The sequence below is a fragment of the Onychostruthus taczanowskii genome, unplaced genomic scaffold (genome assembly GCF_017590055.1).
Source record: "Onychostruthus taczanowskii isolate IOZ18803 unplaced genomic scaffold, ASM1759005v1 scaffold14, whole genome shotgun sequence".
Taxonomy (NCBI): Eukaryota; Metazoa; Chordata; class Aves; order Passeriformes; family Passeridae; genus Onychostruthus; species Onychostruthus taczanowskii.
The window spans coordinates 15385195-15403160 of NW_024498573.1; the positions used below are offsets into that span (position 1 = coordinate 15385195).

The window sequence follows — 17966 nt, forward strand, 5'->3', positions numbered from 1 at the left end:
TTGTGTGTCTTTCCAAGGAGCTGGCAGGTCCTAAGTCATGTTTACAATCCCAGAACATTTCCTGCCAAGCCCTTAAGTCCTAAAGTCTCTCTGCAGACAGACAAATGGAGTTTATTTATGGCTTAGGCACAAAGGCAGTTGGGAAGGTTGGTGACAGTCTGTGGATCCATGACCTAAAGGAAGGGAATGCCCTCTTTGTTTACTATTACACTTGTAAAATGCTGGTTCCTCTCCAGGTGCTTCACATGTCTTTGCACAAGCAAAGATCTGGGGTTATTTTGGTCATTGAGACTTTCCATCTCTCCCACATGGATTTTTTTTTTTTTCTGGAAATAGTATCAGAGAATCAATTAAAAAGGAAGAGTGCTTGGGATATCTCTAGTTCAGCTTCCTCCTCAAATTATGGTCATCACTGGGTTCAGACCAGGGTGCTCAGGGCTTTGTTCAGTTTGATCCTGAAACCCTCCAAGGATGGGGAACCCACAGCCGCTCTGGATCCACAAACCAATACTTTATTATTATGAGAGTGGCATTTTCTCATCTGTGATGTTTTGACTTCTGCCCACTGTCTCTTGTCCTTGTGCCATGCACCACAGTGAAGAGCCCAGCTTTGTCCTCTCCATAACCCCTCACACAAGGCTGCCACGAGGTCCCCCAAATCCATCTCTTCTGCAGATTGAACAAGTCCAATTCTCTCAGCTGTCTTACATTGCAAATGTAAGCCCCTAGGTTTCTTGGCCTCAGCTGCAGCCTCTCCCCTCGCTGATGCCGTGTGCTGTGCCGGGGCCCGGCACTGTTTGCTGTATCACGATAGGACGCAGGGAGTGCAGAGCAGGCGATCACTTCTCCTGGCCTCCTCACCGTGCCGCTGTTTCACAGCCCAGGCTGCTGCTGCCCTCTGCTCCTGCCAGGACCCGCCGGCTGCTCCTGCAGCTCCTGCTCACCGCCCGGAGCCCAGCGCAGCACCCGGCTGCTCCCGGCCCTCAGCGGCGGCCTCGTGCCCCTCTTTATTATGCCATCCAAAGTTCGATGAGATCATCATTTGTTACCCTGAAACGAGCCTGGAAGCAGCTAGCAGGGTGGGCTGCATCACAGGGTGACACAGCAGCTTCCTCAGTCCTTCTTGCCCTGCTCCTCACTCAGAGCACAGGCCAGGATCATCAGCGAGATCCCCGATCCAGTGTCTCTCCAGGGCAAGCCCGTGGCAGGCCGGAGCTCTTAAACTGGCACAGGGGACATTCCTCTCCTCTCTGCTCAATCTTGGACCTCTTGTCTCCGGAGAGAGCAGGACCTTCTGTGCCATCACCTGCTCTCTTCCTCGTATTGCCCCGACCAAACAAAGCATCAGGAGCGGGTTGGATCCTCCCGGTGACTCCCTGCGTGACGCGGCGGTGCCGGTCACGCGTGGGCTCTGTCGCGAGAGGGAGCTGCGGGCTGCTTTGTGCTTGGGCAGCTCAGCAGGAGCGCATCTGTGCTTACACAACGCCTGCCAGCACGGCCCCTGCCCGGCCACATCCTGGGGATGTCACCCTGCTGGGGATATCACCCTGCTCGGGCACATCCCGGGGATGTCACCCTGCCAGGGATGTCACCCTGCTGGGGTCCTGGGGATGTCACTCTGCCAGAGTCCCAGGGGTGTCACCTTGCCTGGAATGTCACTCTGCTGGGGTCCCGCTGCCGCAGGGCATCTCCAGTCAGTGGCATCCAGCTCCCTCCTGCCTTTCTTCACCCCCACACCCCGCTGTATCCCCATATCCCTTCACTCATCCCAGCTGGCCTGGGGCCTGCCTTCCTGTAGGGTGTCCTGCTGGGCTGCACGCTCAGAGCCCTCAGCTCCTCTGCAGGGGAACAGATGCCCCCTGACATGGTGGACCTGGGTCAGGGACTCCCTGGCACAGGGAACCTGGTTTTCTGTCAGAGACCTGCATTGAGTCATAACCTTGCACAGCCAGGATCCTCTTGTCTCTGCTGGCCTCTGCCTTGTGTCCTTGTCCATCCCAGGGAAGGAGATGCCCTTGCCCACAGATCCCACCAGACAGGGAGGTATGTGACCAACATCAAGGAGCACAGAGGGGTGCAGTCCAAACGCCTGAGCCCCAGTATCTCCCCACCCAGGAACAGTATCTGGGCTCTGCCTGAGCCCCAGGACTCCTGAGGGAGCTGAGGGCTGAGAAATCATCCTTCTCTTCTAAGAGGTGTCAGATGCTTTGGCCATCTGCTTGCTGCAAGCAAGATGGAGGAACTGTGTTTTACTGCTCACATCCCAGCCAGTGGATTCACTGAGGGTCAGTCCTCAGCTGAGGTCCCAACTGATCTGCAACCTGAGGTGACCACTCATCCCATTTAGACACTGACATGTGTCAGGCAGGGCGGAAAAGCCCTGTTTGCTCTTTCTTCTTCATGTCCCAGGAACACTGGGAACTACCATTTCCCATACAAGTTCTGCTTTCCTTGTGCCAGAGTAGGTTCATCTCCCAAATGTCTGCAGATATTCTGTTCCTTAAAGATGCAGAGGACATTCCTAAAGGTACTTCATTGTCTAGGAGCCCCTGGCATTGCCTCTGAGCAGCTGAGGAATGCTGGTAATACCTTGGTCTTCAGCAAAAGTCCTCCTTAAGCTCTGGCTTTAGGACACAGCATTCAAGGCTTTTCCTGTGAAATATGTGCAGTGTCAGCATGGGATGTCTGCAGGTTCTTGGTGTTCAGACAAGCACAGAGTCCCTTACCTGTTCTGAGGGACCTCACAGTGGGACCACTGGGACAGTTACCTGCCACCCATACTCCTACCAGCTCAGACCCCACTATTGGCACTCTCTGTGTTATGGTCCTGACATCTCCTTCCTTGTTACTTCTCTGACCAGTCCTGTAAATAAAAACTCTAAACCCAAAGCAAGTAGGGCTGCTTTGCATTGTGACCAAACCCGCATCTCCTCCGCTGAGTCTCTTCTCTGATTCTGTTTCCAAGTGACGAGGACGAGTTGAGGAAATCCCTCTCGGAGCTGGTAGATGACAAATTCGGAGCCAGTGCGAAGAAGGTGACGAGGATTGTTGACAGCAGCAACCCCTTCCTGGACATCCCCCAGGCGCTGAACGCCGTCACCTACAAGCACGGCGTCCTCACCCGGAAAACCCACGCAGACATGGATGGGAAGAGAAGTACGTGACCAGGGACAGGGACAGGGACAGGAGAGGTGCCCCAGGCAGTCCCAGAGCCTTGCCCTGACTCTCCTGGTGAAGGCATTTCCTCACCACATCCCAGGCATCACAGGAAAGATCCCCATAAGTGCTAGGACAGAGGAAAAGGAGGGAGTTTTGAGGCATTTGTAGGTAGGAGTGTTTTCAGGAAGCCTCAGTGTTCCCTTCTCACTGCCAAGGAATCTAACCCAGACAGACCTGGTCTTCCATCCCCCAAATCCCAGTCTCTGAGCAATGGGGGAAGGCTGGTTCCTCAGCAGCTGTCCACTCCAGCCCTGACTCTGGGGACAATCTGGCCTGCCAAGCTTTGCTCCTGTCCATGTCCTGCCATGTGCTGGCTGGGCAACAGAACACCCATAGCTCTGCTACCAGCACATGGCATTACAGGAAAGGTAAAGGTATTTGGGAGCTGTTAATGAGCAGAGATTAATTAAACCTTGGGTAATTCCTTTTGCTAATTGATATGATTGGCCCAGTCACTGCAGCTGATTAAAAAGTCTTGAGTAGAGATTACCACCAAAGGCCTTCCTTGCTTCCAGCACCTTCTTAATAGCCCGTGCTGGGAGGATCAGCTGTCTGGCGGTGATGTGGATGGCCCTCACCTCCCACCCCTCTCCAGCTTCTGCCAAGCTCCCTGTCCCCAAACCCATTGAGATGGTAATGCTCCCTCCTCAGGGGAGCAGAAGCTGCCTTATCCAGCTGCTCAATTCCAAGCTGAAGAGCTCAAGGAATGTCTCTGCTCTCCAAGTATTAGGTCCAAGAAACATGAACCTGGGTTTGGAGGAGCAGAGATTTCCAGGTGTCCACTGGTAGCCCTGTACCAGCTCATGTCTGGCTCTGATCTGCTTGTGTTCCTGCTGGGAGGCTGCAGAGCCCAGCCACTGTCCCTCAGACACCTGTCCCTGCTCACAGGGTGAGCAATAGCCTGGAGGTGTGGGAGCTCTGGGCATCAGTGAGAGCCTCTGGTGAGTCAGGAGAAGGACTGGGTGTGCCTGGAAGGTCAAGCAGCACTGGTAGACATGTACAATGAAATGTTCTTTCTTTTTTAGCTCCCAGAGGAAGAAGAGGTTGGAAGAAATTTTATGCTGTGCTTAAGGGGACCGTCCTTTATTTACAAAAGGTAACCACGGGGGACTCTCCTTTTTGCTGTCTCCAAAGCAATCATGCAGCCACACACCCAGGCAGAGGTGAATCCATGTTTTAACTCATGCATGGGCATCGACAGAGCTCCTCCAGAGACCAGAACTGGAGGGTGCTCACATCTTTGGTGGTGGTGTTCGTGCTCAGGGCACTCTTCACAGCCTCAAAGTGAACCCTGGAGGAAGAAGCATGAAAGAGGAAACACAGATTTCTGCAGAAAGATCCCAGCAAGTAGGAGCTGGAGGGGAGGATGAATGAACAGATGATATGGATAGGTGGAATAGGATGTTGGGGAGAAATGAAACAGGAAGGTGAAGAGATGGAGCATCTGAGCAGTCCTATCCTGCCTATAGTTCTATTTGCTGGCATAGATCTGATTAAGCACAGCTTTATTGAGTCTGGCATAGGAAGCCAGCTGATGTAATATCTCTAGGTTTCACTAAAGCTTTTGATACTGTCTCTCACAGGATCCTTCTGGACAGAATGTCCAGCACACAGCTGGATAAACACATCCTGTGGTGGGTGAGCACTTGGCTCACAGGCTGGGCACAAAGGGTGACAGTGACTGAGGTGACATCAGATTGGTGACCTGTCACTGGTGGGGTTCCACAGGGCTCCATCCTCAGCCCTGTGCTCTTCAACATCTTCATAAATGACTTGGACACAGGACTCAAGGGAATACTGAGTAAGTTTGCAGGCAATACTAAACTGAGAGGGGCTATTGACTCCCTCAAAGGAAAGGCCCTGCATAGAGACCCTGACAAATGTGAGGCCTGGGCAATCATTGAATGTATGAAGTTTAACAAAGGCAGTGCTGGATTCTGCACCTGGGACAGGGTAATCCTGGATGCACAGACAGACTGGGGAATGAGAGGCTGGAGAGCAGCTGTGAAAGGGGACCTGGGAGTCCTGGTTGATGGCCAGTTGAATATGAATCAGCAGTGCCCTGGCAGCCAGGAGGCACATCTGTGCCCTGGGGACATCAGGCCCAGCATTTGGATAAGGCTGTCAGACACAGGCTGGGATTGTTGGGGTGTCCTGTGCAGGGCCAGGAGTTAGAGTTGGTGGTCTTTTTGGGTCCCTTCCAGCTCAGAAGATTCTGTGATTCCATGGTTCTATGCTGAAAATTTATATTCTTCAGAACCTTGATGACCTGGGTCCTTCCATGGGCTGTCAAGTGACACTCTGTGCCTCTCTCCATCTCTGTTCCTTGTGTAGCCTCCTTCAGTCAACACAAGTGTAATTCCCAGGTCCTTGGGGGACACAAAGTCACCATGGAATAGTTTCCCTGACTACTCTAACATTCAGCTCTCTGGCACTTGGATGCTTGGAGGATTTGCTAGAAAGTCTTTTCTGAGGAGACTGGACAGGGGCTCACTTCAATGTCAGTGTGAGCAGCCTAGGATGCCAAATGTCTGTTCATCATCAACATAACCCACTGAACTAGTCTGAACTACCTGAGCAGCACATGCTGTGCAGTAACCCATTGAACTCACCTTGCTGGAGCAGCACTCCCCGTGGGTAGATGCTCCTGCCTATTGCAGCATTATCTCCACAGCAATGAGAGTAAACAAACAGTGGATTATATAAGAGAGGCAGAAAGGTCCTCGGGGCAGCAGGGAGTTGTGACTCAGAGCTCATAGCACACCCCAATGCCTCTTGTGTTTCGCCAGGTCCTATGGCACACGTCAAAAGCCAGTAGAAATCTGGCAGCAGTGGATCCTCACTCCCAGTGTGGGTTGCTCTTAGCCCAGTGGTGTTTTTACAGCTGTGCCACTCTCTCCTGCAGCTTAGGGAAGCTGCAGCATACAGGGGAGCCCAGATCTCCTCCCCCTCTAAGTGTGGTGTTCTTCAAGCCAGCAGCACTCTTCTCACCCCTCAGTCCTTGTCTCATTACACATCTTCACATGGAGTCCACCAGAGTCCTCCTGCTGACCCATGGCTTACACAAGAGGATTTAACTTGTACAGTTACCATCAGCATTTCACTGTATGACACTTTTTCTGTGGGGGGAAAAAAAAGACATTTCAACTATCGCAGAACCATTTGGATCTAAATGAATTTTCTACCAAGGACTTCTCTTGAGATGAGTCTGCTGAGAGGGTATATATTGAGAATGAAATACCTTTTCAGGATGGAATTTTCCTCCCTGGCAGTAGAAGGAGCCGTGAAGCCAACACTGACTGTCATTGCTGGGGCACAGGGGCTGGGGGTTCTTTGTTGCGCAAGGCTTGCAGCAGTGACTACTCATTAACAAAGTTCATTATGTTTTCCTGAGGTGTTTAGGATTTAAAAAGAGAGCAAGGATGAGGCTGACGTGGCAGTGAGGAGATCAATGCTCTTATCTCAATGACCTTCAGGATCAAGTGGTTCAGAGACTGAGGGCTTTCTTTATGGACAAGGACTGCAGGAACAAAACACCCAAGATTTGGCTGTGTTATGAAAGTGTCTGATAAATAAGAGCCATGACTGATGTGTAATTAGCAGGAGGGACCAGAATTGCCAAGGATGCCCCAAGGAAGTAGCATTTGGAACAACAACAAAAATAAACCGAAGGAATGTTTGGGCAAAGGATTTGGGGAAAGAGGGGTTTCTTACTCGTGAGCTGCTGCCAGACTGTATTATAATCCTCTCCAGGGAATTCCTTGGGCTTGCCTATAGACAGCATCTGTCAGGCTTGCAGAGACAGGACAGAAGGATGAGAACACGAAGACAGAGTCCTTGCCCTGTCACTTGCAAACATTCCCAGCACCACAACAGAGAGTGTATAAACATCCACCTGCCCTCTGGATCCTTGGTGTCATTTCTTGCCTGCAGGGTGGTTTGCAGAACAAAGGAATTGCACAATACAGGAAGGAAGTGGTGTGCCAGCCTCCCAAGCTCTCAGCAGAAGACAACTGCAGAAAAACATAAAGTAGAACCTTGGATGAGCGTAAACCACTGGGGAAAGATTTTCTGATGGGAAGACAGAGAAAGTAACTGCTTTCAGAAGCGCCTGATGCCATGGAGCACAGGTTCAGCTTGTTCCACTTTTCTGCTCAGACCAAATTAAGGATCTAGGCTTTAATAGTAAATTCATGTAAGTTGAACAGGGAACTCCATTTGGTTTTGAGGGGCAAGCTGAGTAACTGAGAGGTAGAGGGAAGGTGGGAGGAAGGAGGGGCTGGGTAGGTGGGTGTATAAAAAGGAGGAATAGCCAGATACAGAGAGAGGTGGACATAACACAGGCAGAAGGGTGGGTGGACAGGTGGAAGTCAGTCTGACAGAAGCAATTCAGGCAGCAGCCATAAGCCTGATGAGGAGATGTCACATGTCATTGACTCGCTGGTGTTAATTGCTGGATCAGCATGTTCCAGCACAGTCTGCTGAAGCAATTGCTTGATCCCCTAAAGGGATGCAGCAGAGTCTGGAGGAAGAAGTGCAGGCTTGGGAGCAGGGCACACCTCTCCTGTGCACTAATCTGCTCTGGGCACTGACTCATTCCATGGCCTTTGGCAACTTACTTCACCTCTGTGAAATGGGGATAATAACCCGTAATCACCACACATAGAGGGGGTTATGAAAAATGATGGAGACCCATAAAGCATGAGGTGCTTTTATACAGAAGTGCTTGAAAGGGTGCAGGTCTTCCCACAGGTCCTGTCCCCAGCCAGGAAGGGGCTCAGCACAGCCCTGAGCCACAGGTGCTGTCCCATGCAGGCAGACACTTGCCAGGTGCTCTGGGGAAGGCCAAGACCTTGCCTAGACTGAAAAGGACACAGGGGTTCGTTTTCCTAATTAAATGGTTTTTTTAGGATGGTAGATGTGAAGAAAGGAAAGAAGAGGAAAAGCCACTCACAAGCCAGAGCATGAGGAACATCTGTCGGTCCATGTCCATATTCCCAGCACTGCTCAGGGCTGGTTCTGAGGCCAGAGGAGAGGGCAGCAGAACTCATACACTGGGCTCTGCCACCCCATCCAGGTGCCCTACAAAGGCAGGCACAAGAGCTTTTGCCTTTTCTTGGCAAAACAAGCTTTGAGATTAGTTGTGGGTCTGCTCACAGGGGTAGGCAGCAGGGGACAGTGACCCAAAGGCACTGGGATCTCCCAGCATTATCAGCCAGATGTGCCATTGTGACCACCTGGCATTGGGATGAGCCTCCTGGAAGAGCCGTCCCAAGCAGGGAGCCTCCAGCACTGCTCACTCCTGTGAACAGCAAGGAGAAGGAAGAGAGAACCTGCTTCCCCTGCTTCCTGCTTCAGCCTCACCTTGATTTACTGGGCCCAGCATTAGAAAAAGAAGATTGGATTTTTCCTTGCACCAGCATTGATGCCTGAGAGCCTGAAATCCACGGAGGCAATACTTGATGATTCCATTCAAGATGAGGATCTGCATTAGTCAAAGCTCTCAGCAGCTGTGGCAGTTTCCTCTTGTCACACGCCATTAAGCTGGGCTATTTTGCGCTGTATTTTCAGAAAGCTTATTTTGAAATAAGAGATCATGGACAGCACAGTCAGATTTATTCAAATCCAGAGAGCTTCAGCCTCAGAAAAATATCCCCAATTGAAGTCTCTCTATCATATGTAAAGCCCGAGCAGCAATGTCTTCTTCAAGCAGATATTTCTCTTGCAGTGGGGTAACACATTAGGTCTTCACAAGGCAAAGAATTTGTTTTTCTTTGCAAAAAAGGCTGATGGCCCATCCCTCTGGCTACTGAAATCATCACGATGGCAAAGTCATCTGTACTGCCCACCTGAGTGTCTCCCCAAACACAGGATGCCTGCAGCACCCTGCCCTCCTCTGCTGGAAAGCCAGGGCTTTTCTTTGGGATTCACCATCCCCAGGATGCTGTGCCACACATTTGTGGGTGGGCCCATGGCATTTGTTTGCACCAGGCCAAGTTTCATATGATGACGAGCACAGTATGGCAACCACTCTCCTGGGCAGGATGATTGCTTTGAAAAATGAGGGAAGAAAGGCTTCAGAAGCATCAGGAGCAAGAGCTGAGTCAGCCACATCCATGGGCTGGGGAGTGCTGGTCCTCAGTGCTCTCAAGAGCAGCAGAGAGGAAACCTTTCTGCCCCTACAGCAGAGAACAGCCCCACTGCCCAGGGTTACCATCCCGGAGGCTGCAGCACAGCTTTTCCCTGAACAGCTGCATTTTTACCACTGGGACATGAGAAATAGAAAACAAACATCTTTTTGCAAATCTGCAGAACAGTTCTGGCTTGGAAGCAAAGGAAAGCTTGGGACATACAGACCATCATCACCACACACACCTGCCCTGGTGCTGACAGCCCAGGGCAATCAAGGAAAGCAGAATATAGAGCAAATTAATCCTGTAGCACTGTAATCATCAGGGCAAGGCAGGGCCTTCCAGGGACACCCTGTCCTGGCATGGCCTCTAACGTGGCTGGGGTGGTGGTTTGCTTTAGCCAGGGCCAGGTTCTTTCACCAGGCTCTTTTTTCACCTATCCAAGCATCTGGATATCTGTCCATCCCTGCCATCCCACCATCCAACTAGTTGGGCTGGCAAGGATGCAGAGTGAGAGGCAGGATACTGCATTAAGTGACTGGGAAAGTAGTAGGGTAAACATAGGATTGACTGAACTTTTTTCCCTAAAAGGTGCTGTGCCAAGATCATAATTTCAGAGTCCCATGTTTGGTGTTTTCTACCTTTTTATAAAATAGAAACACATACAGTTACTGCTACATTCCCTGTTTGTGTGAAGTGGAGAAAGTAAAGCAGGAATACAGGGAATGCTGCTGCAATTTGCAAGTGCCAGTCTAATGAATTACAGGGGAGATCATGCCAAAGGAGCACGTGTACTAAAGGGAGACCAAACCTGCTTCAGAGGGGCCACACTCAGACTGGCAACTGCCCACAGGCCCCCTCACCTGTACAGAGAGGCACTGGCTGCAGGGATGCTGCTGCTCCAGGGCTACCTTCCTCCACACACAGCTGTAGTGATAGGACAAGGAGCAGAGGGTTTTGAACTGAAAGAGAGGAAATTTAGGTAGATATAAGGAAAAAATTCTTCCCTATGACAGTATTGAGGCCCTGGCACAGGCTGCCCAGAGAAACTGTGGCTGCCCCTGGATCCCTGGCAGTGTCCAAGGCCAGGCTGGATGGGGCTTGGAGCAGCCTGGGATAGGGGAAGGTGTCCCTGCCCATGGCAGTGGGTTGGAATGGGATGAACTTTGAAACCCTCTCCAGCCCAAACCTTTCTATGAGTCTTTGAAGATGCAGCACCAGGACAGGTGCTTGTTGATATCCTCTGCTGATTGGGAATTGCATCCTGGTTTGAGCTCTGCACTGGGGGGAAGCTCTGCAGAAACCTGGCCCTGCTTTGTGCCTCCCCACAAAGCCTCAGGCGTGTGCTGTGTTAGAAATAACTATTGATAATTATGTTTAAAACTTTCATCTCCTTCTTTACATCTTCCCAGTGAACTTAATGATGGAAGCAGTTGCCAGATGTTAATTATTATCATTATCAGCTCCTAGCATTTACTGTACAAAGCAGTGCTTTTCCTGGTCTCGGCACTCTGTGATTATAGCACAGGGAGAAAGGTAGGTTCATTAAAGCATCCCACAAATGTTAGTGTTGTCATTATCCAATTAACGTTCCTCTTCACAGGATGAATATAAACCTGACAAAGACCTCTCTGAAGTGGATCTGAAAAACGCCATCCGCGTGCACCACGCCTTAGCCACAAAAGCCTCTGACTACAGCAAGAAGTCCAACGTGCTCAAGCTGAAGACAGCTGACTGGAGAGTCTTCCTCTTCCAGGCCCCGTGAGTCCCAGCCCTCCCTGCAGTGCCTGGGTGGGCAGCCTGACCTCCAGCCCCTGCCAGACTGCCTGACCTGGCCAGACCAGCACACGCGTTAGGGGGCACGCCTGCGGGAGGAAGGGGCTGAGGGTCATTTCTGCAGGGCTGTGCAAAGCATTTGCTCATAGGTCACAGTTTTTTGGTAGCTTTGTGCCAGTCCTTGAGGTCCTTCCCAGCTGTCACCAAGGCAATCTCAGCAGGATGGGCTGGTGTCACTCTAGGACACAAAATAGAAAGATGTGGACACTGAATACTCCAAGGTGAAAAAGAGGGAAGTTTAATTCTGATTTCAACATTTATAGATTTCCAAAAGTGACAGTGGATTGGGGGGTGACAGTGCCACCTCTCCAATGACACTGGACAAACCAACAGTCCATCAAATTTCTTCTCCAGAAAAGAATGCAAAACTAAGTATTTACAGAAAAGCATGTGAGAAAGTTCTTTACAAGAATGTAAACATCAGTAGGCTTAGAAGAACTCAAAAGAACAGGGCAACAGGCTGGGATGTGCAGGGCTGAGTGAAAGGGCTCCTCTTGCTAACTTCTGTTGGTGTATTCTGGAGGGGAGAACATCTGTGTGGTGCTGGTGATGATTCCCCTTGTCAGCTTTTGATGGGGAAACTGTCTAAACCTCCTTAAAGCAGTTTCCCCAGCCAGGGTAGATGTTTTACCTGAGTCCATTGCTGAGGAGTGTTATGGTGTTGGTAAGTGTCAAGTGTGATGAAGTCATCTTCTGTCTCACGTTTTTCATGTCTTCTGCTGAGAGAGGTGACATTGTCTGTGGGGCTGGGGTACTAATGGCAAGCTAAAGCTTGACATCTGAATTAGTGCAGCAAACACCCACTTGAAGGTTTGGGGGAGCAGTGTCTGGACATATTTGATGAAGGAAACACTGGAGACCCTGGGCAGTGTCTCACAAATGCCATAAATGACATCCTGCTCTGTGGAACCTCTGCTGTGTGGCTCTCACTCTCCTAAGAGTAGGACCTCCTTGGCTCTGGCCTCTCCACAGCTCCTCAGGAATACAACCAGAGCTGATGAGAAGGGCAGGACTGCCCAGGCTTCAAGAGGCAGACAGCAGCCCTGAAATCATCAGGGCACTCTAGAGGACACAGTTAGACAGTGCTTCCCTCTGTTCATAACCTGGCACAGAAGTGGCATCAAAGCAAGGCCACCGATGGCCTTCCTGAGCGTGGGTGGCTCCAGGGCTGTTGTCAGCTGTTGTCTGGTCCTGGTTCAAGAGCACTTACAGACTCCCTTCTCTTCTCCCCTCCTCCATAACAGAAGTAAGGAAGAAATGCTCTCCTGGATCCTGAGGATCAACCTTGTTGCTGCCATTTTCTCTGCTCCAGCCTTCCCAGCTGCAATCTGCTCCATGAAGAAGTTCTGCCGCCCGCTCCTGCCTTCATCCATGACAAAGCTGTGCCAGGTAATGTGTGAGAGAAGGAGTGGTGGAGGGGTGCCCAGTGCTCAGCAAGCCCTTCAGCTCAGGGTGAGCCCATCTGCAGCTCCCCCTGTTCCTGCCTGATGGACACACTCAGGTGCTCCGTGCAGGAACAGGGGAGTGGAGTGGGCAGCTTGGACAGATGTGGAAAATCCTGGCATGTGGCCAGTGCTCCTTTGGCAATGGCTATAAGCAGCCCTATGCACACACCTGCCTGTTGGTTCTGATTGTTTATTGCTCTTTGCCCATCACATCCCAGCACCTTCCTGTTGCTGGAGTGGAAACAGCAGAATAGCTCCAGAGTTGATGCTGCAGAGCCCAACAGGTTTGGTTTATATCATGGCATCCTCTTGTTTCTGGAGCTCAAAACCCACAGACAAAAGGGATGTCTGAGTTACAGTCAGTAGGGAAAGCTTTGGAAACAAGGGAGCACAGTGCACCAGGCTCAGCTAACCAAGAGCAGCTGCCATCCAAAGAGTAGCTTTTGTTTCCCTTTCCAGGGAAGGCCAAACATGCCTTAGCACTACCAAAAACTAGGGACACACTGCCCCCCAGCAAAGGGGAGGACAGCCTGAAATGTCAGGGCAGAGACACAGCTGCTGTCTGCTGAGACAAATGTGGCCAGATGGTCACCTTTTTCAGAGCCCAGCTGGGGAGGGTGCTTCTATCTCTGAAAAGAGCAGGATGAGCAGCTCGTGGGACAGCACTGCTTCTGCCTGGCTCTTACAGGATGCTTGTTACAGGGGCATTCTGTGCTTATGATGCCAAAGATGCCTCGGTGCCAAAGAAATCCACCCTTGGCACTTGAGATACCTGAGTTTTGCTCTTACTCCAATACCTGTGTTTGAGCTGCTCCTTATCAGATGAATTTGCAAGTGCACAACACACCTTTGGCTCAGCACAGTGGCTGCGCTCGCGCCCTTGCAGAGAGAGTTCCCCCAGCCACAGGCAGGAGGAGCACTTGGGTGCTGCACTCCCACGTTTTAATACCTGACACGCTTCTCTCGGCAGGAGGAACAGCTGAGGTCTCATGAAAATAAAATGAAGCAGATTGCAGACGAATTAGCAGAGCATAAATTACATCCTGTAGAGAAGAGCCTCAAGTCAAAAGAGGCTGAGGAATACAGACTCAAAGAACATTACCTAATATTTGAGGTAAAGGAACTTTCATCTTTTCTGTGATAAATGGTACCTTGGCTGATTGAGGAGGGCAGAACTCCAGAGTGGGTGCTGTGAGTCTGGGAGAGCACGAAAGGAGAGAGAAGGACAAGGGCTCCCAACTGGATGGGGGTCTTGGGGCAGCAGGAAGCCTCACTGTTTTGCACTGCAGCTGAAAAAAGAAATAAGAGCCATTTCTTTCCCTCTGTGATTTCTAACCAGAGGAGGGGAAAACTGACAAGAGAAAGTCTTCCTTTGCTGTGCCATATTTTGACATTTCCTCAGGTCCCAAGTACGAGAGTGGTTCAGTTCTCAGTGTGACTCAGTCTTTTTCAGCAACATCAATAAAAAGCAAAAGGAATCCCTGGGAGAATTAATCCTGTTTTGCTGCAACCATTTTTGTAAATAAAGCCAAACCCAGTGCTACAGCTGGTTACAGACCCTTCGAGGATGCATGTACATGAGTTTTAACTCCCTGTAAAGTCTAAGAGGCATTTAATTGTGGGAGAAATAGGGTATTTTGTTCCTGTGAGAGTTGAGCAGAAGGTGTGGTTCCTGCCACATAGTTGTCAGTGGGAAGGGACTGCTGGAGGCCTCTAGTCTTGCTTGCAGCAGGAATTTGGATTATTCCTAGTCTTAGCCCAGACTGAGTGTGCTGTTTAGTGGCCAAGCCCCAAAAATCACTAAGGATGGAAATATCCCACCTCCCTCATGCCAGGGCTGCACCATCCTTTTGTGTAACACCTGATTCTCCAAAGCCACAGCTCCCAGCTGCTGGTCCCCTTGTCTTTGTACTAACTTTCCAAATAGTTGTTGCTGCGTCCCTTTTTCCTGCATCTGGTTTTGGATGCCTGCAGAGAAGTCTCTATCTGAGCTTTTCTCTGGGCTGCCTTTTCAGTCTTCAAGGAGACGCTGGCACTTCCAGGGCATAATTCCTCTCATCTGTCTTACGAGATGTGCTCCAGAAATGCTTGTTTCTTTGTGCTGACAAAGAAGCCAGCACAGGGTGCCTCTGAGATCTTAAGAGAAAGGATGGGTATTACACAAGCCCTCAAAAAGATCCCATCTAGCATTGGAGCAAGGATCCAGGCAGAGAGGATGCCTCCCTTTATGCTGTACTCTGTGAGGAGCATTGGGGGCACAACTCAGCAGAGTAACTGAACCACTGGATGGAAAAATGACAAGCAGCAGTATTTTAACCAATCAAGGTGAGCTCCTATGTCGCCCCGATTTTATAAGACTTTGTTAAGCCTTCTGATGTTTGCATTCTTTCAACAAACTTTCTCACACACAGTTCTGTAAATAACCTATGTTTTGCATTCTTTCATGGAGGTGGAGAGAATTGATGGACCCTTGGTCTGTCCAGTGGCATTGGAGAGGTGGCACTGTCACCCTCCAATCCACTGTCACCTTTGGAAAACTATAAATGTTAGAGTCAGAAAATAAAGTGCTTCTTCTTCTTCCTTTTTGTTCCCCTCGAGAGCAGCAGTGTCTGTGTCATCATTTTGTGCCGTATCACTGAGCGCCTAAATCGGGAAGCAGCAGGTCTGTTGATCTCATCTTGCCCCCAGTATCCTCCTTATACAATCACAGTGGCAGCCGAGACCTGTAAAAGCAACTGGAGAGTTTTACACAGACCCACACCCACATTTCTCCTCAGACCTTCAAACAATTAGTCTTTGCACAGACCAGGCTTGTGCTGGGGTTAAATTTGTGGGGTGTGATTAGTGGGATTCTGATGGTATAGGATGGGTTTTCCTGCAGTAGCTGATGGAATTGTTTCTGCGTGCCACACACACCATGGCCTGTCCCTGTTCCCAGGCTCTCTGTTCCCTCTTTCCCTGCAGAAGAGCCGCTATGAGACGTACATCAACCTGCTGTGCATGAAGATAAAAGTGGGGACAGATGACCTGGAGAGGATCGAGACCAGTTTCTTCAAGGTGGAAGCCGACGACATCGCTTTGCGGAAGACGCATTCCAGCCCTTCCTTGAGCCAAGGGCACATGTCCCTCAGCTGTAAGGCAGAAAAGGACATTTTAGAGCAGAACACTTAACAAGGAACATGTGCACGGGGGGACGAACCGTCGATGCTCTGCGCTCCTGGACTTAGATTGATGAGCACAATTTTACTTAGGAAATTATATGAGCAAAACTGTAGACATGTATGACATGGGGATTGCTCTAGTGAAAGAAATCAAAGAAGCTTTAGTTGACACTCTCTGACAATGCTCTGGCATTTCAGCATCATCTCTTCTTCATTCCCAACTGCACCAGTGGCTTTTCTTTCCCTCCTGCTGCAGCCTGCACAACAAAGGGATATGCTGGTTCTTCAAGGGCTGGGTCGCTCTTTCCTCCACCAGCCCTGTCTCTCTCCTTCCCTCCCTGGAGTCCCCAGCAGTTCATGGTCACAGTCCCTGGCATGCAGGAAACTGAGCCGAGACGACGTCTGTGGCACCACCAGCTCTCCCAGAGAAGGGCACAGGGTGGCAGGGGCACGTCCCTGCCCCACGAGGAGCACGGCGTGACAGGACGGTGTCGTGAGCTGGTCACCGAGCGGGCGAGAGGCGCCTTCAGCACGGCGACGTGGGAATGTCACCTGCCCATGGCAGGAGAAGCCTGAAGGGTCCTCTGTCACCTTACCCTTTTTATATATATATATATACATATGAATATATATAAATAAATATATATATATAAGGAAACTTTAACCTGGGTTTTTAACCTCAGTGTGCAAGTGAAGGCAAGCTGCCTGGGGAAGACACTAGGGACGTGGAGGGTCTGACCAGCCCATCAGGATGTTCTAAAAAAATGGAATAGCTGTGTATCTTTTTTGTTTCTTTTTCTCCTTTTTTTACTCGAATGGAAATCCCACCTGGCTTTGCTGTGAAACATCGCTCTCCCACTCCTGCTTATTCAGACAAACTGCCCAAGTGGCTGCTAGTTTGGCATCCAGGGGATCCACCACTCTGGGTTCGAGGCACAAGTGGAGCCGTGCGCAAGCTCCAGTGGAACCTTTGTGTGCAGGAGTGATCCCACTGCCCGTCCCTGCTGTATTCCTCCATCCTGCGATGCACATGCTGTACTCTTTTAAGTGGGAATTGTGTTTCTGTTCCTTTCTGCTGTCTGTGGTCCAATGATTTACTGTTGTGCTGAAGTGATTCCTCTGCATTTCAATGCCACGACTGTCCTCCCACACTTTATTTATTTCACTGTTTTGTTTGATCCTTTATCTCAGATTGCTTTTCTTTCCCCTAGGTGTGTTCACAGTAATCAAGTTCCGGTTTTGAAGGATCTTGTAGCTGCTAATTACAGTCATTTATTGTTTATATTTTGCAGCATTTTTTAAACAAACAAAATTAGATTTATTTGGACCTTCAATGTTTGAGAGCCTATGGACTACTGTTTTCCATGACGGTTCATGACACTAAAAACCTATTCTCAACTTTATCGCCTCTTCTTTTATCTCTGTTTCTTTGTACAGTTTGATAGTTTATTTGAAATGATGCACTAAGAATCATGTAAAAAAGGAATAACAATAAAACTGAATCTGTTGGTAAAGAGAATTAGTCTGAAGCATTGTTCCACCATGTGCTGGATTGATCCCAGATTTCACAGCACCAGCAGGCCAGGCTGATTCAGATATGCACCAGCACCTGATGCAGCAAAGCCAGGATCCTATGGACAGACAGCCCCAGAAAGCATCAATTCCTTTCCACAGGTGGGTACCAGCCCACCCATCCTCTTGGATGGCTCTGGAGCAGGTGTGGATAGATGGGCTGCTTTGGGAACACATTCATGTAACTCTTCCCTCCACCTGGTGCATCCCAGATGTGTCTGTCCACATACAGCCTAGAGATTCATGGGAGCAGAAAGGTGCCAAGACCTGCATTGTGACTGGAGATGTTCTCACAACAGTTTCCAGAGGAGTCTGTGGCTGTTCCTCCAAGGCATCCTTGCTTTTGTGCCAGGTATTGTACAGACATGCCTGCACCAAAGACCTCCAAGATGTTCCTACTCACATGAAGTGTCTGGTGCTGAGACTCTCACAGTGGAAGTCCAGGGGAAAGCTGGGCCCAACTCTTTGTCTCCAAAATCCCAGGTAATATTGTGTATTTCAGTCTTCCCTTTCTGAGCATCCCTTCCAGTGGGCAGTGACATCTCCAGTGTGTTTGAGCTGCCACTAAGAGCAGCTCAGCCCCCTGGCTGAAGGTGCCAATC

General features: G+C 50.1%; 1 protein-coding gene across 1 annotated transcript in view; it reads left to right on the forward strand.

The window, feature by feature from the left end:
* PSD2 (pleckstrin and Sec7 domain containing 2) overlaps window positions 1-17302 on the forward strand; it is a 34339-nt gene extending 17037 nt beyond the window's left edge. Inside the window, exons 9-14 of the mRNA XM_041398033.1 lie at window positions 2966-3156; window positions 4245-4315; window positions 10954-11111; window positions 12431-12575; window positions 13602-13745; window positions 15596-17302. Coding sequence (XP_041253967.1) covers window positions 2966-3156; window positions 4245-4315; window positions 10954-11111; window positions 12431-12575; window positions 13602-13745; window positions 15596-15802 — 916 coding nt within the window. The 3' untranslated portion in view covers window positions 15803-17302. The remainder of the gene's footprint in view (window positions 1-2965; window positions 3157-4244; window positions 4316-10953; window positions 11112-12430; window positions 12576-13601; window positions 13746-15595) is intronic.
* Window positions 17303-17966: the final 664 nt, after the last annotated feature.